At 29.0% G+C, this 25,214-nt stretch overlaps 1 protein-coding gene across 3 annotated transcripts in view; it reads left to right on the top strand.

The window, feature by feature from the left end:
• LOC129913839 (sodium-coupled monocarboxylate transporter 1) overlaps nt 1-23,057 on the top strand; it is a 34,783-nt gene extending 11,726 nt beyond the window's left edge. For all 3 annotated transcript variants that reach the window (XM_055992743.1, XM_055992745.1, XM_055992744.1), the window contains 11 exons: nt 9,874-10,071; nt 14,190-14,400; nt 14,466-14,613; nt 14,684-14,858; nt 14,920-15,055; nt 17,717-17,876; nt 17,936-18,154; nt 18,215-18,488; nt 18,559-18,663; nt 18,727-18,857; nt 22,192-23,057. In XM_055992743.1, coding sequence (XP_055848718.1) covers nt 14,190-14,400; nt 14,466-14,613; nt 14,684-14,858; nt 14,920-15,055; nt 17,717-17,876; nt 17,936-18,154; nt 18,215-18,488; nt 18,559-18,663; nt 18,727-18,857; nt 22,192-22,726 — 2,094 coding nt within the window. In that variant the 5' untranslated portion in view covers nt 9,874-10,071 and the 3' untranslated portion in view covers nt 22,727-23,057. The remainder of the gene's footprint in view (nt 1-9,873; nt 10,072-14,189; nt 14,401-14,465; nt 14,614-14,683; nt 14,859-14,919; nt 15,056-17,716; nt 17,877-17,935; nt 18,155-18,214; nt 18,489-18,558; nt 18,664-18,726; nt 18,858-22,191) is intronic.
• Nucleotides 23,058-25,214: the final 2,157 nt, after the last annotated feature.

Raw genomic sequence — 25,214 nt, 5'->3', positions numbered from 1 at the left:
TCTTACCAAAAAGTGACAGATTTGTTTTTTATTTGTTATCTTTCAGTACATTTTTTTTTTGTATATAGATGAAAGATGAGAAATGAAAGAAGAACCAATGACCCTTTATTATTTCATTTTTTTTTTTTTTCTTATTGATTAATCAATAATGATGCAATTTTCTTGTGAGGGTGTTCACTCGCGACCTCGCGTATTTTGTTACGTAATTTGTTGGCAAACTTAATCAAGTTCAATGTTACTTAACATTCATATCATCATCAATAATGTTTTCAGTGTTATCAATTGTGTTCGTAGAAAAAGCAATAAACATCATCTGCGCTAAAGGTGCACTTATTTTCAAATGTATCCTATTGGGGACAATTTATAATATGTAGTAAGATTTTATTAATTTTATATCCCTCATTGAAAAAAAAAGCAGTAGGTATATACATACATAATATGGAAAAGATTTTTTTAAGATAAACAGTTTAAATTTTTTGATTTAAATATTTTTTTTTTTTTCAAGGTGTTATTGACGAAAATGTATACCAAGTTTATAATAAGGACTTTTCAAAATTTATTATTATTATATCCTGTTAATTCAAAATTCTGCATTCTAAAATTCTGTAAACTATAAAAGAAAATAGTTTTGATAATAAAAATAAGTGCACTTTTTTCATTATCGAAACAATTTTTCTTTTCTTATTTACAAAATTTTGGAATACAAATTTTAAACATTTAAATTTACAAAACTTTGAAGTATAGGTTAGTTTCCAACAGAGCTCTCCCCAACTAAACTGTATATGGTTTACAGCTATTGCAATTAGTTCGTGTTTGGAATTACAGAATTAAGGAAAGCAGAACAAGAGTTTTAGAGAATTAAAAAAAAAAAAAAAACAGAATTTTTAAATACAGAAAAATAGAAAAGCGGAATAAACAATTTCTTTTCAGTTTATTGACGGCGTTTACCTCTTATCTTTTTTTAAACAGATGCTTCTTATAGATTCTTATCTGAACAAATATGCATCCATCCAAAATACCTAAATGTTCTATACAACAAAGCGTTACATTTCAAAATTGAACTTGCAGTTAACAGGGTAATACTGTAGCTTTATGGTATTTTTTATCAATTACATAACACTTGTTATGATTATAATTATTATTAATTAAAATATTTCCTCTTTTTGATAACAAAATGTAAACAAAACCATATTTTCATCTCATCACAAAAATAGAAAAACGCTTATCTTGGTGAACCAACTGTGCATTATGGGACGACATGTCGATTTTTTTTGCGCATTTCAAAGACAATTTTTGTTCATACAAATTTCGGGTATTAACCAAACATTATTTTAAAAAATTATATTACCTTGTATTAAAGTATTCCCTTGTCAACCGAGGCGGCACAAAGTTTAGCCAATGAAATTTGTTGAACAAAATAACCAATGAAATAGTTGTTGCTCCAGACAGGTATAATTGATTGCATAGAAATCCACCATTTTCGCATTTTTATCATCGTTATGTCCATATAGTTGACTGTTTTCTCAAGTTCAAGGGCGGAAGTACAAATATCGCTTCTTAATCAGTATATCCAGAACGAACTATCGACGTACAAAAAGTTTGTGACATTGTTCATATTTTGATAATAAAGTTTGTGAGGCAGAGTCCCACATTTTATTAAAAATAAAACGTTCTGTTTTATTAAAGTGAAAATAATTTGAAGAACAAAATGTTCCGCGTGTTAAAATCTTCCATGTAATTTAGTCTAATATCGATAGTAATTAAGTGTCACCTTTATTTAATTGATCTTTCATCGATTTATTATATGAGTCACCGATCGGAAAACTAAATCTTAAGACGGGTACCTGTTATAAAATATAGATAATTACACTAGCCTTAATTACTCCTATCAGAATTACGGAATCTTAGACAATATTAAAAAATTTACGTTACTGTAACTAAGTTTCACAAACGATGATTAATCTTTAATTGCTTTAACAATTTTAACTTATTTAAACAACAATATAAGGGGCGTTTTTTTATATTTTAAGTATTTAATATTAATGTATTTATCAATACTCATGACCCCTTAGAGTATTTGAAATTAAACAATACTAGCTGACCCGGCGGACTTCGTTCCGTCATTTCTTGTATTTATTTCTAATTTTCGACTCTGTAATTAGTTAATTTTCAAATGATAAAGAGGATCAAAACTTGAAAAGTTCATAAAATGAGTTTAAAAATATTCACTTATAAACTTTTAGCAAAAGTGGCCTATGCCAAATACTCATTCATGAGCATGATTAAAACTTATATTTCCTATAAGTTTGAGATTTTTTGCAGACTTTTAAAAATTCAAAAAAAAAAAAAACTACTCAAAAATGTCCCTAAAAATTAGTTGTTTTTCAAAAATTTCTATTTCAAAATACAGGGCCTATGAAAAAATCCGTATTATCTTTATAATGGTGTAACTCTATATGTCTATAACTGCAAAAAAAACCTTCATAACTTGGTTTTGAAATTTTTTTTGAATTTTTTCAATCCTTTTTTTAACTATACAATAAATTTGTCTATCATTAAAAAAAAAAATCAACTCTTTACGACTTACCGTTTAGAAAATAGCCTCTTTTTTTAATGTTGTGTTACCCCTATTTACCCTATAAAATCTTAAATTTTTTTTGCCTTAAACCTTCTCCTCTTATTCCTCTTTGATTTAAAAAAAAATTAAGAAAATAAGTCAGCTGGTGTGGCCGGTTAGCGAACGTACACAAAACCAAACTTTAATATATATAATAGATAATAATACATTACAGACAAAATATACCTATTAACTTTGAGGAAAATTTCAAAACATAAAACTGTAAAATAAGTTTGGCAAAATTTAAAATTGACCAAAATAACTCGCCGAAATATTACCTTTTTTATGCTGTTGATAGCATTTTTTACAACTCATTAAGTTTTATATTTTTGACCTTTTTTACGCGATTGTTAGATTTTTTTTGAGAAATCATCATAATTTTACTTATAAACAAAATCAGAATTTTTTCAAGAAACAAATACACGTTATATGTACAGTACAGCAGAGTGTGAATGAAAAAAAATCTTTAAGATAATAAAGTACAAAAAATCGTATGAATTAAAGATCTAAATAGTGTTACAGAGAACTAATTAAAACACTTAAAGTACAGACATAAGCTTTATTACAACTTTACTGACTGTCTAGAACCAATGACGTCAATTTGCATGCAATTGCATTGATAAAGTCGGGCGTCGAATTAGATTTTCTGTTGTTGGATGAATGTTTTTTTATTATTATTATTTTTTTTTTTTTTTTTTTCAGATTATTGACCAACATTATGTAATTGTAATAATTCCGGTTCTACTGTAAATTGATAAAGTATTTACATCTAATTAATATTGTCACGAGAAATGTTTTCTGAATAGTGATAATTAATTTACTGTGAGGCGTCAGTCATTACTTGTTTGTTATTTGCTAAAATGTACTTTTTTTTGCTGCATGTTTTGTGTTTGATAAATGTACATATTTTAACAGTTGTTTTGATATCCTAAGAATTACTTTCATATAGATTCCTGCTGAATAATATATGAATATGGACGCAACAGGTGTTTTAAGATGATAGATCAGAAAAAATATTTTTTCAACTTGCTTATCCTTTTTAAATTACAAAAACATTATTTTTTGTAAAATCACCGTCATGAAATTTGGCAAAAAGATTCCTTTCGCAATAGTTATGAAGGATCAAAAGAATCAATAAAAAAAATTGGGTGAAGGGTGTTTTTTTTTGCAAAGGAATGGAAGAGGTGATAGTCAGCAATACAGCGACAAAAATTGTTTGTGGAACATATAAAATATTCTATTCTTTTTTGGAAAAGCAGCATCTGCAATAAATCCGTTTAAATTACGAAAGAATTTTTTTGTATGCAGGTATGTAGAGAAAATGTGTGTTTATTGCAAAAACTAATTAATACCTTATTGCAAATCAGCAATTATGTTACATTTGGGATAGAAAGCAAGAATAAAGAGAATTCAAATAAAATGCACGACTGGGGCCGCACGTACTTGCTCTTATGATAAAAGTAGCCTTTATGTCAAAGCTTTTGAGGAAAAATATTTTGAATAAGTTATTATGATTTGATTTTTTAAGGAATTTCATAAGAAACGTAAATATACGAGTATGTTAACTTTTTTGTAATTTCTTTCGCCATATTTCCATTATCCGCATTTTTTGAGAAAAAAACTAAAAACGCAGTTATGTTAGATTTAACAACATTACGTGTGTTAAATTTAATTAAAATCGTTAGAGTCGTTTTCGAGAAGATTGCAATAACTCATAAACGATGTGCGGGAAGAGCCGACATTAAGGAATTAAAAAAAAAAATTAAATTTCATATTTCCATTATCCGTATTTTTTTGAGAAAAACTAAAAATTCAGTTATGTTAGATTTACGTACAGCATTACCTGGGTCAAATTTAATCAAAATCGTTAGAGCCGTTTACGAGAAAATTGCAATACCTCCAACACTTTGTATTGGAGGTACATGTTCTAAGCGAGATATTAAAAAACAAAAAAAAAACAACCTTGGAAATTACAAAAAAATCATCTGTACCAAATTTCAAGAAAATTCGTCCACCCGTTTAGGCTGCAGCTTCTTGTACAGCTTTTTTTGACGACGCACAGACGCACCGACGCACAGACCGACGGACGGCATGACGAAAACCACTTTTTCGGACTTCTCCATTATCGTAATGTTAGTTTTGATTTAAACCTCGAATTTTTTTTTTGACACGAAACCAATACTTGCCCTATAGAGCAAGTAAAAATAATTTTGGGTGAAAGGGTGTTTTTTCGAGGATGGAGTACATTTTGTAATAAGTCATAACTTTTAAATTTTCATACAGAGTTACTGAAATGCAAAATATAATTTTTTTGAATTTCTAATAAAATTTCTTCTCTTCCATCATACACTTATATTTTATTTTTGAGACCAGTTTTCATCTATAATTTGTATGATTGCAATTAAATAAGATACACGCGTTGTGTCGTAAACTCAACAACTTGTTCTATAAAGTATTTAATTTGACTAGAAGTTGAAAGATTGTATTTGGGATTAACATTGTAGAAAAGTTGTAAAAATATATATAAAATATTTAATTATCTTAAATCTTTAATAATTATAATTGTTGTCACATATTAAAAATGGTAAGCAATTTTTAACCTCATGGCATCATAACCTGTTAAAATTAGAACGTAAAATGCAAAAATATTCTTGTCATCAGATAACAAAACTTTTAAATCTTAACGTCTTTCTTAAGTGTTTTTTTGTGAATATATGTATAACCCCGAGGATTTAGGCCAAAAGCTTTTATCAAGATAAGACACATATCATATATTCGTCAGCAACAGATACAAATTTGAAATCAATTACTACACGTGTATTTAATGTATTGCATTAATTGGGACAAGTCCCCCCTTAGGCTTAATCTTTTCAAGAAGAGACAATTTCTATTGATTTCTTGAAATTATTGTGATTGAAGTTGTTTAAAAGTAAAAGTTTATTAACTATGTATAAACAAAATCAATTGAAACTTTCTTTTATTTTTTTAATTTATTTATTCAATGCATTTCCTTATTCAATATGATTCATTTATTGATCAAACACTTAAACAATCTACATGACAAGTTAATGTTTTGTATAAATGAAATGAAAAGTTGAACACTTTAAAACCTAACCAATTATAATTGTTTATATGTGGATTTATAAATTGAAATTCACGTGTCCCATGAAATGGTATAGTATACCTAACACATCTAGCACGTTTTTTGCTTCTTGTCAAATCAATCTTTTCTATCATCATGAATGAATATGCGGCTTGACATATATCTAATGTTTGTTTTTATTGCTTTAACCTTTAAATGCGCACAAAACAAATATGCTGATAAATAATTTAAAATAATTATACTCATCTGTGTTGTTTTGTTTTTTTTTTCTATTTTTTTGGAAAAAAAACCTTATCTCTTGTTTGAAAGAAAAGCTTTTAAGCAAAGGTTGGAGCATTGTCTCCCACAATAACAATTCTTTTTTTAGTAAATAAAAAATATTTATATTGCGTTTGCAAGTGCTGTACTTTTTTAATTAAGTTAGAGGCGCTCGCAATTTTACTTTAATTAGGAAAAAAAAACATGAATTTTTTCAAGTTTTCACCAAAAAGTGCAATTTTTGAAATCTATGTCAATTGAATTTAATTTAAAAGAAAAATTCAAATTCCCATCTATTCTTCGGGATGGTTTGTCCGTCGGCGTCAGTCTGTTCGTCCGTTTGTCTCTGCGTCCGCTGTACATTGAGCCACAACCCAAGCGGGTTGACGGATTTAGTTGGAATCGGGTAGACATGATTTCTTTGTGATTTCCAAGGTTTGTTTTAATTTTGTTTTATATACACATTTTTCGAGTAAACAATTTTCTCGAAGTAAGGTCTAACGATTTTGAAGGAACTCGGTGTACTTAATTTTTTAAGTAACTCCAATAAAACTGCCTTATTATTTTTTATTTTCTTTCAAAATATGGATAACAAAAATATGACGTTACCGTTTTTTCCCTCCATATCGTCCCCCACCACTTATTTGGTTGGTTAGTAAGAAATTTCGTCTTTCAAAGTTGAATACGTTTCAATTTTGTTACTTGATGTTTGAGTAAGAAACTGAAATTTTTCACCAAGTATGTATCAAAACCTTCTTATGATAAGTCTTATGTGACCAAATCCAAGTCGCGAACAGTGATATAGATCAGTATGGCGGCCTTAGGGGGAGGCGAATAGGGCAATCGCCCGGGGCGTCGCTCTTGCAGGGGCCTCGCGAAGGAATCCAAACAAATTTTTAAAAATATAGATTTCATTAATTTAAACCTTTTGATTTTTGGTCTTTAAGGCCACACCGAAAGGTATGCAGTATGAAAAAAAATTCCACACCTGAATATTTATGTTCCATTTTGGTTAGTTATCTAGTTCATTCATTCAGAGCATAATTGAAAAATGTTTTATGAAGTATTTGAATATCGCACCTCAAAACACTTGTAGACCGATTTTCAACGCATATCACAGGTGCGTTCTTTTTCTAAAGTGGATGTTTTGCTTACAAAACAAACTCTTACTTTTTTAATGATGCCATTTTATTTATGAATAATTTATTTTGATTTTTTTTTATAATAACGAAAAATAAAATTTTTTTTTTTTTAAATTTTTTGGTAGATCGATGTTTACAATTTTTCCACAACCAATTTAAGACTTCCCAATTTAGTTATATATTTAATTACACTGGTCAACAAGGTTTTTGCCACAGCAACTAAAATATACTTTTCTAGTAGTTTTTGATGTGCTGAACTCGAATCTCAAGTCAGAAAATTGTTATTGGCCTCCGTTTTTTAAATATTACCGTTAGAAAATGTCAAAAAACGTCATTTTGGCTGCTTTCGAGGTTATGTTTTTATGTGGGGTAATACATTATGAATAAATTTATAACGGTGGCTATAAGAACTGATTTTATTCTTTCAAAAAATGTGTAAATCTTTCCGATATCTCCTTTACTGCCCGAGATATTTAAAATTTAAATAGCGGTCTTTGAATCAGAAACAACACTGGCCAACCAAAATAAACTTTTTTTGCCACATGAACCAAAATATACTTTTCTGAAGGTTTTTGGGTTATTGAGCTCGAATCCGCAATCAGAAAAATTTTACTAGCCTTAGTTCTTGAAATATTACCGTTATAAATTGCAAAATAAAGGTTTTTTTATAACATTTATATTTCAAGAACGGAGGCTAATAGAATTTTTCTGATTGCGGATTCGAGCTCAGCAACCCAAAAACCTTCAGAAAAGTATATTTTGGTTCTTGTGGCATTCTGTGACCAGTGACTTAATCTTTAAATTAAGTTTAGTTTCTCTTTGGCTTATTAACTGAAACTTAAGATATCTCGAGCAATAAAAGAGACATCGGGAAAATTTAAACAGTTTTTGAAAGTAGAATATCAGTTCTTATAATAACCGTTACAAATTTGTTTATAATGAATTACCCCACATAAAAACAGAACCTCGAAAACAGCCAAAATGACGTTTTTTAGCATTTTATAACGGTAATATTTCAAAAACGGAGGCCAATCAAATTTTTCTGACTTCAGATTCGGATTCAGCACCCCAAAAAATACTAGAAAAGTATATTTTGGTTCTTGTGGCAAAAAAAAAAGTCAAATTTTGTTGACCAGTGTTATTTTTGTTCTGAGTTTAGTCAAAATCTCAATTGTGCTATTTTTCGAAGAAGAGCACTTACGAGCGAATAAAAACTTTCCCACCCTGACAAATTTAGACAAATTAAGGGCAGAAAAATGAGTTCTGTTTGTGTTAATTTTGTAAATCTTTCAAAATAAAATATTTAAAAACTTTAATGCAACTCGTCAAACATGACAAATAACCAAACCAAACAACCAGACCTTACTTATCCAGAGGGTCAAAGGACCTCGCAAAGACCTGCCTCCCCCCGGAGCCTCGCAATGGGTAAGGCCGCCGCTGATAGTCATAGAATTCAGCATGAGCTTTTGTTATACAGTACCTACTGTTTATAAAAAATTATTTTTGATGTTTTAAATTGCAAAATTGTTAGGCATATTTTAGGAAAAGGCCCTGACAGTGTCGCCACAGCCCTGTAGTATAGTGTACCTACTATGCAAATATTTTTGTAATTTTAAACTTTAAGTGATAAGCTCAATTCTTATCTTAAAAATTCTACTTTTTAAATGGTTTGTTTCTTATTGGTTCAAAGATTCTAGACTAAAGAATAACTTACTAGAAGTTGAGGCAGGTGCATGGCATACCAGTATTGATATTCAAATGTTATTTAGTTAAAAAAAAAAATACATATTTATTATTCATGAATATGCATATTAATTCATGAAAATTTGTTTCACGATCAATTTATCATACCAACAACATTTCTTCTTTTTAAATAAACAATACACAAATTCTATATAGGGTTCTTCATTTGTTAAGAGGCTTAGATCTATCTTATATGACATATCAGGTCTTGGTAATTTATTTAAAAAGCTTTCCAATTAGAATATGAATGCTCAGTCAACATGTTAATCAAGTTTTTTTTTTTTATAGTGAAGAAACTAGATTTTACATGTACAAATTATTTATACCTTCAAGAAATAATAAACATGATTTGGAATATTCATCTCCAACATGCTTTTCGAAATGAAAAAAACCACAGAAAATTATCTTTCAAGACCTACAAATTAAAGCTCAAATTAGCCGTTGCTATGCACCCTCCTGGACAAGGCCATAAAGATATATTACGCAGAGGAAATAGTTTAGAAGAGTTAATGTTCAACGAAAAAGAACCCTGCACCAATCCCAATTTCTATCTTGAAATCGTCCGTGAAAATGGCTACTGATTCTGGGGTAAATGGCTTGTTGCTTATTGGGCATAACCTTAGACCAATTGAGATGCTTTTCTATGCTTCAGCGATGCCAAACTTGCGGATTCTTCATCTCATTAGATCTTAAACATCGAATGTACTTGTATATATTTATACAAGTAGTTCAATCATTATGTATCCCTCTTTTTCGTCTCAAAAGCAAAGATATTTTGGTTTTTATTATTCTGAAGGTATTATTTTTTAAGATCTGTGATCAATTAAAACTACCTTATTTATTTTGTTTGAAGTCACGAAGTCAAGAACTGAATTAATCTTTTTATATTACCTTCGTGAGTAATTTTTTTTACTTAGCTTACCCTCTTAGTTTTTTATAATTATCTCTTAAATATACTATAATAGATCTATCTAACACATTTTGTTTTTTTTTTTTTTCTATAATTACAGGATAAACAAAACTGGTCAACAACAAAATCAATAACAAAAGTCTGGTTAATAAATAGCTGAACATCATATTATTTAAACACAAGCTGACTAATAAAGTTTAAATTAAAAAAGTCTTTGAAAGCGACTATAAGACAAGTAATTAGTTAAAGTACAAATTGTTTATTAAGAAGTAATCATCTCGGAAATTCCCAGTACAAAGTAAGTTCTATAATTTGATGTTTTAATTAACAATAGTATATATTTGTATATCTATTTGTATCTTCTGTTTTTGTGATGATTGGTATCTTTAAGCAAAATGTTTATTTTATTCATATCAATATATCAATTAATTATTTATTTTGTTCGTATACCTACACATATGATTTATTGATGCAAAAATTCTCAATGAACACTTTGAAGCGCCACTTCTATATTAATTAATAATCTTGTATACAAAATAAGAATTTTGCGGTTTAACAAACCGCAAAATTAGGAAAAAATTAAAATTAATTGATTTAAAGAGGGAATTTATTATATAATTTACTATTCTTTAAGAGCTCTTATTAAAGAATTTTTTGTACAAATATTAGAGGGAAACTGAAAAGTTCCCCTTTACAAGAGATGTTGGAATTCATTACAAAAAAATTTCGAATTGTCAATTAAAGTTTAGTCATCATGAATGATACCCCTTGTAATATTTTATATTTTTTATATTAAAAGTTTACTACTCTGGTGCAAGGAATTCTATTTTCAGTCTTTTATGAATTGTTTAGCAATCATGACATTACCGTTTCAATTTTTGAAAAGAAAAAGAAAGTACACATACGCCACAGTGATCAACTTCAATAACAGTATGCTTTCTTTTCATTCCTGAATATAAATATTCATAGGTTACTCTGCAGGCGATTTTCTATTGAAACATGATGGCATTTTACTGAGCTTTAAAAAAATTAAACAATCATGGTTTTAGAAAGCAGGTGCTTTTATCTCTCAGCCATTATTGAGTTTACAAAAAAACAAAATTAAAATAACTAACTTGACTTTAAAAAAATTCATATTTTTTTAAAAAGATAGTACAGCTGTGAAAAAAGTATGGAATCAGTTTCAATCACTTCAGAGTGTTAGAAGGTAACCGATAGAGTTGAAACATCTAACAAAAAAAAAGACTAGGAAAAAGTCATTTCTAGCCTTTCTTTATGTCTCAGTAATTTTAGATTATTTGAGCTCATGATTTTAAAATAATTTTAAACACATTATGTACTGATTTACAGGCTCTTAAAGTTAAATAAAATGTACGACTGGGTCGCACATACTTGCTCTTGTAGTTCACAGTATCTTTATGTTAAATATCTATTGGAAATTTAAGATTTTGTTTAGTGTGGAGAAAAAAAAATCAAAAAAAAAAATCGAAAGTTTAAAAATTAAATTCAAATTTTTTTTTTTCAAAAATATTTTTTTTTATATTTTATACTTCAAAATGATGTCTGTAAATTTTGAATAAAATTGACTTATGCTGTGATGAAATTTATGAACTTAAAAAATATGTCAATTTTTGAAAAACGGCAACGCCATATTTCCGTTCTCCGCATTTTTTGAGAAAAACTAAAAACGCAGTTTTTTTAGAATCAATAAGTCTATTACGTATACCAAATTTGATTAAAATCATTAGAGTCGTTTTCGAGAAATTTACAATACCTCGAAAACGTTATATGGGAGATATGCGTTAAAATGGAGATATTAAAAAAATAAAAAATAAGGGTCTAGGGAATTATGTAAAAATCATCTGTACCAAGTTTCAAGCAAATCCATCCATCCGTTTAGGCCCTAGCTCGATGTACAGATGGACCTACAGACGCACAGGCTCACAGACCGACGGACGGCATGACGAAAACCACTTTTTTGATCTTCTCCATAATCGTAATGTTGGTTTTGATTAAAACCTCGATTTTTTTTTCTACACGAAACCAATACTTGCCCTATAGAGCGAGTAAAAATAATGTTATCGAAGTCGCAATCCATATTTTCAACAAACTTTTAGATGTCTTTTTCCGAAGTTCCTTATCGCTCGATTGACCGATGGAATTGAAGAGAGCCATGTGCCCCAAGTCAACGCTTGGGTCGAGCGTTGTATAAAATTTTATTAAATTTTATTGAAAAAAAGCTGGAGTTTTTTTTAATGCAATTAGTTTTTATAAAAACAAAAAAACAATTTTTTTTTTCCTTCCATCAAGCTTTTTACCATTTTTTATACAAAACATTTTATATCACCGGCAAAGCTTTAAATATTCGCAAGCACTATCATGTGAATAAGTGTGGTGTATGGGCCTTATATGCAGATTTTTTCAAAAGACTAAATATTGAGGCCCTAGAATTATAAAGCCTACCCAGAGGCGTACGCTGAAATGCTGGGTCCCCGGGGAAAAACAAATTAAGTACTCTTAGTCAAGTGAGACATAAAAAAAGGAATTCTGGTTGCTGAGTTATTTGCATGAAAATATTTTTTTTTGTATTTTTGGAGGCAAATAGGTAACTTGGAACCAAAGTCTCGAAACAAGTTTAGATTTACATATATGAGTTAACAGTGAACAGGTAAATGCATTAAATTAAAAATATTATAAATATATTTTTTTGCAGATTTTCGAAAAAAAATTTAAGGGAAACGACTTGTCGGAAAAGATGAATTTTTAAAAATTTTCAACGAGTGAGACATCAATAGAAAGATCTCTTTAAGTTCTATTCACAAAGGAAACCGAAGAGTTTCTTTAATGTCTGGTTGCTGAATTATAGTTTTTTTTTTATTTTCGTAGGGCTCTGGCAATTTTGGAGGTCCCGGAGCACTGCCTCAGCTGCCCGAATGATATATACGCCTTTGAGTCTACCGCAGATTTAATTCAAGAAAATGCTGCCTAATTTCTTAATAATATCTTTTTGAGTATTTGTATCTTTTTAATGTTTATAATATGCAATCATACATAATCAACAGAAAACGTTCAGAGAAGAAAAAAAAACTTTTTTTTTTCAGTGCAACATCAAAACCCTAAAATTATAGTAAAATCTCAATGACTTAAAAAAAAATTTTTTTTCTTAACCAAATTTGACAAAACATGTCAAGGCAAATCTTTAGATCTGTGCCAAATTTAATTGAAATCCGTTAAATAGTTCAGATTTCAGTCTAGCTTGACGGTGCATTGTAATCAATTTTGGTCATTCTGCCATGTTTCAGGGTAAGGACGGCATCGTTAAGTTATTTCCAAATTGTGCATTTACTAACACCGTTCTTTTTTCCTACCTGAGAAATTCATGGACATAAACGCAGATAAATGACGATTTTTGAAAGACGTCAGTACAAAGAATCTGTCATCTCTCCCAGTGGTACATCGCAGACGTCCAGAAAAACTCTGCTTGCAAGGCAATGGGTAGTGAATTTAATATTTTCTAGATAATTAAAGGGTAATAGCAGCTCTGTAGGTTCAATAGGGCTAAAAATTCACCCCTTCGAAAGCTTTTTTTTTCATCCCTGTTCTTTTTATAGAGCATTTTCCTCTCACATATAATTTATGCCAACAAGTCGGCTAATTTTTATTGGTATCAGTTCCGAAAAAATCTCAACAAATTTAGTACGGTGCAATTTCTTATAAGTTTACTACTTAAATATAGGTATCTACTAAATAAAACATATTGACTAGCTAAATATTTATTTTAATTTTTCACTTCAATAGCATGTGTGTCAAAAACTCGTGAAGTACCCAATAATAGTTGTGTTTTTCACACTAAATAATTTTTAATAGATTGTTTTTCAAGTAAAATTATAACAACGAGGCTATCGACTTTTTTAATAACATTATAATTACATAGTTTGAGGAAAATTAGGATCAAATTTATTAATAAAATCATTTTCATTTCCTTTCAACCTCAGAAAATAGTTCCAAATATTGAGTAACACTGTAGTTGTTATCGAACTATTTATTTAAACTGTATTATTTTAAGTTCGATAACAAGAGTATTAAAAGTTAAGATTTTAACAGCGATATATTTTAGTTCATGCAGATATTTTGAAAATAAATTAATGGAAAAATAAAAAAAAAACTTGCGAAATTAAATAGTGTTCCTACCTGAGAAATTCTTGCTTAATTAGTTTAATTAATTCCGGGATTTAAAATACAATGCACAATTAAACTCTAAGTTAAAGCTTTAACTAGGGTGAAATCGCATTAAAAAAAAAAAAAACTAGAAAAATAGACCTAAGATTAATACTAATAATTTTTTCTTATCTTATTACTTATAATAAATTATTTATTTTATTAAAAAAAAAATTATATTTATTTGCATCATTTTAGATGGCTAAGGATTTTAAATCTTTGGGTTGGGACTACCTGACATTTGTGGCATTTATAGCCTTTTCCATATTAGCGCCTCTTTGGGGACGGATTTTTGGAAAAAAGAAACAACGCAGTAAAGCTGATTATGTATTCGCTACGGGTGGAGTTTCTATGATTGCTATTATGCTTTCAATAGCAAGAGGCACTTTGGGAATCAGATCAGTATTGGGTAAGAATTTTTCAAATTTCAAATATATCAATTTTTATTGTAATTTGGTTTAAATTATTTTCCAGGATATCCCAGTGAATTATTTTATCGTGGTTCAGCAATGTGGGAAACAATGTATGGCATGGTAAATGCCTATCCAATTGTTTGTTTTGTCTTTGTACCAGTTTATTTTAATTTAGGAATAACATCAGTATACCAGTATTTAGATTTAAGGTGAGAATTTTGTTATTTTCAAAATCAAAAGGAAAAAGTTTTTAATTTATGTTTTCATTTTGTTTTTTAGATTTAAAAGCCGATTAGTAAGATGTTTAGCATCTGGCACATATGTTGTCAGACAAATTTGTAATCTTGGTATTACAATTTATACACCTAGTATTGCACTATCTACAGTTATTGGAATACCATATTGGATATCGATAATAGCCATGTCAATAATTTGCATATTCTTTACTATAATGGTTAGTTGATTTTTTAACAATTTTGCTAAAATGATATTTACATTTAAAATATATTTTACAGGGAGGTCTTAAAGCTGCTATAAATGCTGATGTGATACAAACAGTTACAATAGCTGCATTAACAATTGCTGTGATAATTAAGGGAAGCTATTCAAGTGGAGGGCCAGTTAATGTTTTTGAAGTAAATAGAGATAATGGTGAGTTTGGCCTTTCATTGTCCGTCGGTTGAAAGCGAAATTGTTCTGACTCTATAGGATTTGTGAAGAAATGTTAATAATTTTGTTTTTCGCCTACGATATTTCTGCATTACCTTGTAGTGAGTAAATTTTTAAAAATCTAAACAAAACACGTGTCCGAATCCGTAGTGTAGTCATTAAAATTTTTTTTACATTCTACATCAACATGACTATAGTTTTTAAATTAGACTGAGACCTCGCAGCAGATAATTGCGTGAGAGGTAACAGATTATAACCATTATTGCAATCAGGTATATTTACATCAACACTTCTACAGAATACAAAAATAATCTGCCGGCATTAATCGAATGCGTTTCCTTAAGCGGTAACATTACATTTTTTTAAAAATGATTATCGAAAATTTTGTTGGCGCTCTAAGTGCTTATTAGGGCGTTCGTTATTTTTGAATCAAGTTCCTAAGTTGAAAAACTGTTTCTAAATAATAAAAAAAAAATCTCCTAATTTTTTCAGATTTTTATTTTGACTCTAGATGGCGCCCCAAGAGGGTTAAAGTTTTTTCTCATTTGAAATAGGTATATGTTGACTTATTAGGCCATTTTTTAAGACCAAATTTAAAAAATTTTGATGAAATTCTATTCTATATTAAACACCCTTTTCAGAAAGGTATATACCATTTTTCTAGGACTAGGGGTTAAGTCAGGACATGTATGTCTTTTTTCGTTTAGGTTTATTAAACCAAGCTTGTTTTATTAAAACAAGCATATTAGTAGCATGAAAAATAAAATAAAACCGAAAAAAGACATGCATGTCCTGACTAAACCCCTAGTCCTAAAAAAATGGTTTATACCTTTTTGAAAAGGGTGTTTTAGAATAGAACCTCATCAAAAATTTCTACATTTAGGCTATATCTAAAAAAAAATGGCCTAATAAGTCAATATATACCTATTTTAAATGAGAAAAAACTTTAACCCTCTTGGGGCGCCATCTAGCGACAAAATAAAAATCTGAAAAAATTAGGGGATTTTTTCTTTATTATTTAGAAACAGTTTTTCCACTTAGGAACTTGATTCTCGAAAAAAACCTAAATAACTAACGCCCTAGTGCTTATACAATATTTGCCAAAAGAAGAATAATTACTGTACAGTAGTCCTCATAAAGTATTTCAATGTAAAGAACTTGCATATTTTTCAAACTATTCAGCAAGAAAATCCAAACAATAACACTTTAAAAGTATTCTTAATCCGTTGAACTCAATTCCACAGATTGGATTTTCATGCTCAAGTGCCAATATAAACTGTGATGTTTTGGATAATAATTTTCCACAAGAAGAAAACAATCTCTGTTTTGATAAATATCGTTTAAATTCTAGATAAACGAAAGAAAAATCAAAAATTTTCAAAAAAAGAAAAAGTATCCAAAAATGGTATAAAATTTGTTTTTCTAGAACTTAAACGATATTTATTAATAAAATGTTCAAATAAACTCAAAAGAATTTGATTTTTCTCATAAAAAAGTGATTAATTAAGCTGCAATAATTAAGCCTCAATTTTATATTATCACTCATAGTAAAATAGCGGCTCCTTTTCTAAAAAACCGTAAAAATGTCTATTTTCATAGATTTTCTAAATTGATCTCAAATGTAAGAAAACATTTTTTTAATAAAGTAAACTTAATTTCTTTGTAGAGAATTAAATGAAGTTTTTAAATGTATTCTTGATAGTCGAATGTTGAGGTATTGATAGTCGAAGTCAATGAGTATGGTTATTGCTGGTTTGATAACTGATGATATTGCAGTCTAAACAAAATCTTAGAAGTTTGCAACCAACAAAAAGAATCTTGCTTTTTGTTTTGTCATGATACTATCATTTTCTATTTTAATTTGAAATTTAAAAAATACACTTCTGGTTCGCTGTATGAATGCACAAAAGTTTTAAATTTCGTGTTTTTAATATTTTCTTTTTCTAGTAATTGTAATAAAATTTTTTATGCGAAACCCAACAATTTTAAAAACATCCAAGGTTCTGTTTAAAAAGTTATTTCAAAAGTAAGTTTTTAGAGCAAAAAAATGCGAAATTCAATTTTTTTTAAACACTATTAGTCATATTCATAAACGCGTCATAGTGAATGCATAAATCGCACTCCTTATAATGCCTCTGCACACGAAAATTTTATTCATAAAACTTTAAAAAAAAACGTGAAAAAATACCTTTATGATGTTCTTATGCGTAAATGTAAAAAATTCCCCTTTTGTTTAATTTTTTTGAGATAAACACGATATAAATATAATGAATCGATAATTTTTTTATGAATAAGGATTTATGCAGTTGTATAGTGACTACATAAATCCTTATGCAGTGCATAACTATTCACCCATTTATTGGATTCTAATGAATAAGGCTGTATGTTTACATACATTTCTCGAAGAAAATTACCATTTACATACAAAATTAACGATCCTTAAAAATTAATATCAGAGCATTTAAAGATATCAATATTTTTTAAAAGCAGTAACAAAGAATAACATTTAGACCTTAAAGAAGTTTTTGCCACTAGTATTAACCGAGAAATTATCAGTAACATGAGTAAATAGTTTTTACCAATAGTTGTAGTTGAAATTTTGAATGAATTATAATATTGTTTTTTTTTTTCTTTTTCTTTAAGGTCGTCTACAGTTCTTCAATTTCACTGGAGACTTGACAGTTCGTGTGGATACATTTTCAGCCTGGTTGGGACAATTATTTGTTTCGCTATCCCAATTTGGTTGCCAACAAAATTTCATGCAACGTTATGTCAGTTTAAAATCCATCAAGGATGTTAAAAAGTATAACTTAAACAACATAATTATTTATACAACTTTTATAATAAATCGTTCATTTTTAGAGCAATGATGTCAAACATTCCTATTATAATAATGTTTTTCTCACTGGCTTGGATCGCTGGAATGGTTGTTTATTCAACCTATGCTATGTGTGATCCTTTGAAAGAAGGATTTATTGGTAAACAAGATGAAATCTTACCATTTTTCGTTGAAGATCAAATGGCATTTATTCCTGGATTTTTAGGAATATTTATGGCAACTTTATTCAATGGAGCATTATGGTAAGTTCGAGAAAACACTCATGGTAAAACCTAGCCTAATTTTATATTTCATTAAAATAGTATGAACGTTTCGAATTTGAATTCACTTGCAACTGTTTTATGGGAAGATTTCTTATCTCAATTACCACAATTCAAAGGACTAACCGATAAGCAACAATTGAGTGTAATTAAAGTTGTAACAGTAATTTTTGGCATCATAATAATGGGAGTTGCCTTCTGTGTTGGCTTACTAACTGGTGTTATTGAATCATCAATGTTGGCCTTTTCGGCAACATCGGGACCACTTTTGGGTGTTTTCATTTTGGCTATGTTAGTGCCAGTTGCTAACTGGAAGGTGAGTTTATAACAGATTGAAATCTATCTTAACTTAATTATAACATGTTTTTGTTTTTATATTATTATAGGGAGCAGCTGCTGGTATGATTAGTTCAAGTATAATTGTACTATGGATTGTTTTTGGTGGTTTAACGATTGACAAGACAAAAGAAATGTTACCAACAACAACAGAGGTAATATATATTTTTTTAGACAAATTAACTGCATATTTCAAATATTATATTTATTTATTAAAGGGTTGTTCAAATCATACATTTTCACAAGAGATTTCAAAGCCTCATTCATTATGGTTGCTTCAAACAGAACCGATGGTGATAAATGATACAGCATACCCTTACAGTACAACACCGGTGCCAGAAATTGAAAAGTAAGTTCAAATGTCTAAAAAAAAAAACCCTTTTTAACTTTATGGTGCTTTACTTGAAAAGAGCCCATTGTGTGGACTAGGGCGTTTAAAAATAAAATGCACGACTGGGTCGCACGAACTTGCTCTTAGAGTTAAAGTTGCTTAAATTTTTAAGACTTTTTATATAGAAATTTGGAAAAAAAAACAAAATTCGTTTTTTTTTTTAAATAAAATAAAATCTGAAATTAAATTGCCCTTCAAAACAAGTATGCAGTTTTGATTGATATATTAACATGCATTTTTAGAAAAAAAATTTTCATAATCGTTAGAGCTGTTTTTTTAAAAAACTAATTTTTTATAAATATTTTTTTGGAAAAAAAGTTTTAAAATAAAATTGGTATGCCATTTGGTAATCAATCACTAATCAACATCTAAAAACAAAATTTCAAAAAAGTTCAATGTCCCGTTTTCGAAAATTTTTTTAAAAATCCAAAAATTATTTTTTTCAAAATTTTATTTTTGGCTTATATTTAAATTATATAAATGCTTCTCCACAAAAAGTTTCGTTGAAATCGAATAAGCAGTTTCGGAGATAATCGGATTTGAAAAAAACGATTCTATGGCAGGTACCGTTAATAATGATTTTCAAAAAAAAATTTTTCACTCAAAGATAGACCTTAGTTTAAAACTAACATTTGAATTTTTTAAACAAAATCGTTAGAGCCGTTTTTGAGATATTTCAATTTTACTAAAATCGGTATATGACAAGTACCGTTATTTTTGGTCCAAAAAAATTAATTCCAAAAACCCCTCTGGAGAGTCGCAGAATAACGCTACATACCAAGTTTGACATTAATCGGTCCATCCGTTTAGGTTGTAGCTCCTTATACAGACAGACGAAACAGACTGACAGACAGACTGACAGACTGACAGACTGACAGACTGACAGACTGACAGACTGACAGACTGACAGACTGACAGACTGACAGACTGACAGACTGACAGACTGACAGACTGACAGACTGACAGACTGACAGACTGACAGACTGACAGACTGACAGACTGACAGACTGACAGACTGACAGACTGACAGACTGACAGACTGACAGACTGACAGACTGACAGACTGACAGACTGACAGACTGACAGACTGACAGACTGACAGACTGACAGACTGACAGACTGACAGACTGACAGACTGACAGACTGACAGACTGACAGACTGACAGACTGACAGACTGACAGACTGACAGACTGACAGACTGACAGACTGACAGACTGACAGACTGACAGACTGACAGACTGACAGACTGACAGACTGACAGACTGACAGACTGACAGACTGACAGACTGACAGACTGACAGACTGACAGACTGACAGACTGACAGACTGACAGACTGACAGACTGACAGACTGACAGACTGACAGACTGACAGACTGACAGACTGACAGACTGACAGACTGACAGACTGACAGACTGACAGACAGACAGACGGACTTCCGGGACCCACTTTTTTGGCATTGTCTACCATCGTAATGTCATGGAAAAATGTTATCTCAACTTTTTTTTTGTACGAATGCATAACTTGATATATAGTACCTATATCGCAAGTAAAAATTGGTTTTGTTTTTCTCGGAACCGAACTCAAATTATGTCACTGAAAATATGAAATATATTGCCCGCATCGCACTTTTTTACTTGCCATAAGAATCACACAGGAATTTTTACTTGCGATATAGGTACTAAAGGCAAGTTAAGGATTCGAAAAAAAATCGAACTCGAGAAAGTGGTGGGTTTATACCTCGAGCTACAGCCTAAACTAGTTAGGGCCAATTTTTCAATAGTCAGATAAACCTCAGATAGGGCTTATTCCTAAAAATAAAAGTTTTTTTTTTATATTGACATTTATTCTTCTGATAGTCTAACTGACGATTGAAAAATCAGGGCTAAAGCTATTTTCTTCAAACTTCGTAGTTAACAGCTTGGGGCAGTTCCCTAGAGGAGAAATAATAGAAACGGTACCCGATATATAACGGAAATAGAAAAGGAAATTTTTTTCAAGAAAGACTCTAACGATTTTGATTAAATTTTTGTGTAGGTATACCGATACAAATAAGAACCAACTTTTGGAATTAAAAAAAAACCCCATATCAAATAGAATTTTTATACAAAAGCGTTTAAGTTACCTTAATATCAATTAAAATTTTAGAAAATATTAAAAAAAACACACATTTTTGGATTTTTAAAAAATATTAATTTTTTTTTTTTTGAAAAAACAATTTTTTGAAAACGGGTCAGTGAAATATTTCGAAATATCGTTTTTGGCATACCAACTTTTTTTTGTATAATTTTAAGCAATTTTTGTATGGACATACATACATACATATGTACATATATAAAAAATTATTTAGTTTTAAAAAACGACTCTAACTATTTTCAAATATTGTTTTCTCAAAATTCTTTTTCACACAAGAGAGATTTGTAATCAAAAGCATTTACAAAGTTGTTTCACTACTTTAAAAAGTTAACTTTATTTTATATTTTTTACATTACGGGTGAAATTCCTATCTTCTTCTTCTTCATGCAGATTAAAGATTTTTGTAAAGAATTGAACGCTCTAAAAAAAAGGTCTACAGTGATATTTCATTTAAATAATCAATGTGAAAACCATAAATCCAAGTTTGGGTTTTGTTATTTGGATAAAAATGATTATTTAATAGTTATTTTCAACTATTTTGTATCTACGCAAATAGTTACAAAATAACTATTCTTTTTCTCTGAGTGTGGTTAAAAACCGTTCTACGCTTTTTTGCTTCGGTTATTTTAGAAGTCAGAGGCTCATGAGAGATTTGTTCTCTACAAAGTCTGCTATCAACATTAGTTAACTTCATCTTGTTTCACTACTAAGTCGGTGGTTAATGAGATAAAATTTAGAGGGTCACTGTGGCGTATGTGTAACTTTTTTTTTAAATATTATTAATATTAACTATTCTTGAGTAATCAATCACACGAGTTGACCTTTGCTGACCATTCAATATCCTCTCTAATGGATGAATTTGTCTGGCGTATAGGTTCTCATGATTTTCCTCTTAGCTTATAGCCCTGTTTTTTTTTTTTTGGAACTCAGTAGTTACTAAATTTTTGTTTTTATTTTTGTTTAGCATATAAAATTAAAAATGGGAAACTACTAAGTATTAGAAAAAAAAAACAAGGCTTATATAATTGCAATTCTTTAATAAGTAAAAGTCAATTGTTTTTATCATCATCTTACTTCACATATATTTTTAGGTAGATATACTAAAGAACCTTAAAAATATTTACTTACATACATTTATATTTTTGTTTATTTTCAGAACTTTCCTGCACTCAATATACTCGCTCAGCTTCATGTTCTACAGTTTCCTTGGAACAGTTCTAACCGTTGTCATCGGTGTTATAGTCAGCTATATCACTCGTGATGACAAAGAAAATCGTTACGACAACAAACTCCTACATCCACTCATATTCAAATGGTCCGAAAGATTCCCCGGACCCAAACCATATTTCATTAAAGAACCAATGCCAGTTAGTACATCAACCGTCGCAACAACAACCTCTGATATGGAAAAGAAATCAGAGAAAAATATTTCACACGCTAATGATGTCATCAAAGCATCCACTAATATAGAAGGTTATGATCTTCGATCATCTAGCAAAGACAAGCCCCTTCCACTGGAAGTTAAATTAACAAATATTCCATATGGAAGTAATTCAACAGTGGGGTCGAATTTAACAATTGAAACAAAGGAATTAACAGCAAATAGTGTACCCGAAATAAATCAAGTGACATCGCATTTGGATTTAAATAGTGGGTCGTATCGCAAAATTACTGAAAACGATTTAGTATAACATTGGATTATAATGAAGAAGTATCTTAGCTTAGTATCCTCACATTATTTGGTTTATTTTTTTAAAAGACAGCCAAAGGAAAAGTTATAGAAACTGTAATCATCATTTAAGTACGCACATGAAAGGTTATATTTGTTTGGTGTGACAGAATGTAGTATTATTTATTTTATACTAAATTTTAATTGTTATGCCTTACTTCAGCTTTATTGTTACACAGTTTTTATATACAAATCCACAGTGGAACTGTGATCAAAAATGTATGGGAAAGAAATTAAAGTTAATATATTAAAAATATTTTATCTACATTCTAAGTCAAAAGCTAAGCTTTTTTTAAACAATTATTCTAAGATAATTATCTAGTTATAGTCTAGCATTATAAGATTTATTTATTTTTTTATAAAACAATATTAAAGATGAAAGATTTTTTTTTTTTTATAATTTAAAGTTAATGTATAAACAAGACTTAAATATTATAGTAGTAAGTGAATATTAATAACAAAACAAATGTCCGTGACAATACCCAGTTGTGCACTGACTTATAAAATGTTTGAATTATTTTTTTTTTTTCTAACGGATTATAAAAATATTTAAGTTTTTTTTTCAAATTTTAATTCGAATTATGTAAGTTTATTATATTTTTTTTTTTATATAATCATGTTATTATTTTTGATGATGAATTTATGCACTGACATCTGACAATATTGCACATATGTACATAATGTATGTATAAAAAATGTAATTTATAAAGGTAAATAAATAAGTTTGTACTTATAAGCTTAAATAAGCTTAGCAAAAAAAAAAAAAGATTTTAAGTGAATAAAAAGAAATAAATATAAAAAATGTTTTTCTATTTATTAAAAAAAATTTAAAAGGAACATATACAGTAACATTAAGGATAGGTGTCTTTAAACTTTAAACTTGACAAAACGAATTTTTGAATTTTGAATGAAAACAAATTTAACAACAGATTCGCCTAACAATCTCAGAAGCAGGGCTATCTTTGCGCCTCTAAAGAGCCGTTTTTCCTCTTTTTCACCCAATCCACTTTCCCTCCACTTTTATAAAATTGTCAAAAAATCCCTCTTTTTGATATTTTGGTTCCTCTTTTTCCTCTTTTTTAAAATTATGTAGGTAGGTACGTTTGTTTAAAAAAATTGAAATTTTTTTGCAAATCAAGCAAAATGTGACTTATACCACTTTCAATAATAACGGCTCAATTGTAAAAAAAAATTACGCTACTGTTGCTTAGCGCTGATTTCATTTTTATAAGATTGTTTTTGATAAATTTTGTGTTGTTTCTTGAAGAAATAATGCACAGGTAATGTTTTTATATTATTCTTATTATGTTCATACAATTTTAATTTTAAGAAATTGTGTTAAAAGGTTTGTGTTGTGGTTCGCCATTAGGGGTGCCAGACGTCCCGATTTCGCCGTTATAGTCCCGACATTTAGACCCTGTCCCGATTTACAAAATGTCTGGGTTTTGTCCCGACATTCCGACATTTTAATCAGTCTTTGTGACTGAATGAGACTCCTTAATGAATTACTCTTGTGGGTAAGAGGATTAAGATAGTTTTGTATTCAATGTCAATAGTATTTATTTTACCTATAATAGATTTTGGTTCAAACTTCTAAAACAAAATTGCAACAGTTTTTGCAAACGATGAAATTCAATGAAAAGCAAACTCCCGAAACCTCAATTTAAGATATTACCTACTATTTAAATGGATGAAAATGATTTTTTTTTTTCTTTTTGAACTCAAATAAAAGAATTTAATAGTTACTTATGCAAGTGAGATGTGGAACAATCACAATTAATATGTATTCTTACTTTATTTTTGCTTCAAAAGACATTTTCTTATGTTTTGAAATAAAAAAGAAAGATAACTTTTGTTAGAGTTCAGAAAATTGAAATGTGTAAATGCCAAAAGCTTAGGTTTTTCTAAAATTTCACCATTTCAGATAAAAAAAAAACACTTTCAAAACAATTTTTTTCAACGAATTTACTTAAAATTAAAAAAGTCACACAAATTATACAAGAAAAAAAATGTAGGTCGAATACATTCAAAATTAGAAACTGTTGAAAACATAAATTGAATTAGTACATTTAATTAAAGTACCATAAGTGCATAAAGTACAAAAAATTAATGGTACCATCTAGCGATAAATGTGATTTTATTTTATGGAACGAAGATTTTCAAAAAAAAAAAAATTAACCAACTCATACTTTTGCAAAAAGTCCACAAGATGTATGAGTAAGTCGTATCTCGTATGCATGGAAAAGCTTGTAATCAGCTACGTAATTCTTTTTATTATTTTTTTATTTTCGATTTCATGTATTATTTTGCTGTCCCGACTTTTGAGACCTGTTGTCCCGACATTAATAAAATTTTATCTGGCGGCCCTAGAATGGCGCAAATGAGGTATTTCGTATGACTGTCGTACTTCACTATTCTATTTTCACATTTTTTTATTGGGCCTCTTTTTT

The sequence above is a fragment of the Episyrphus balteatus genome, chromosome 3 (assembly GCF_945859705.1).
Source record: "Episyrphus balteatus chromosome 3, idEpiBalt1.1, whole genome shotgun sequence".
Classification (NCBI taxonomy): domain Eukaryota; kingdom Metazoa; phylum Arthropoda; class Insecta; order Diptera; family Syrphidae; genus Episyrphus; species Episyrphus balteatus.
Note: the sequence above shows the minus strand (reverse complement) of the source record. Positions and strands in the feature narration are given on the sequence as shown.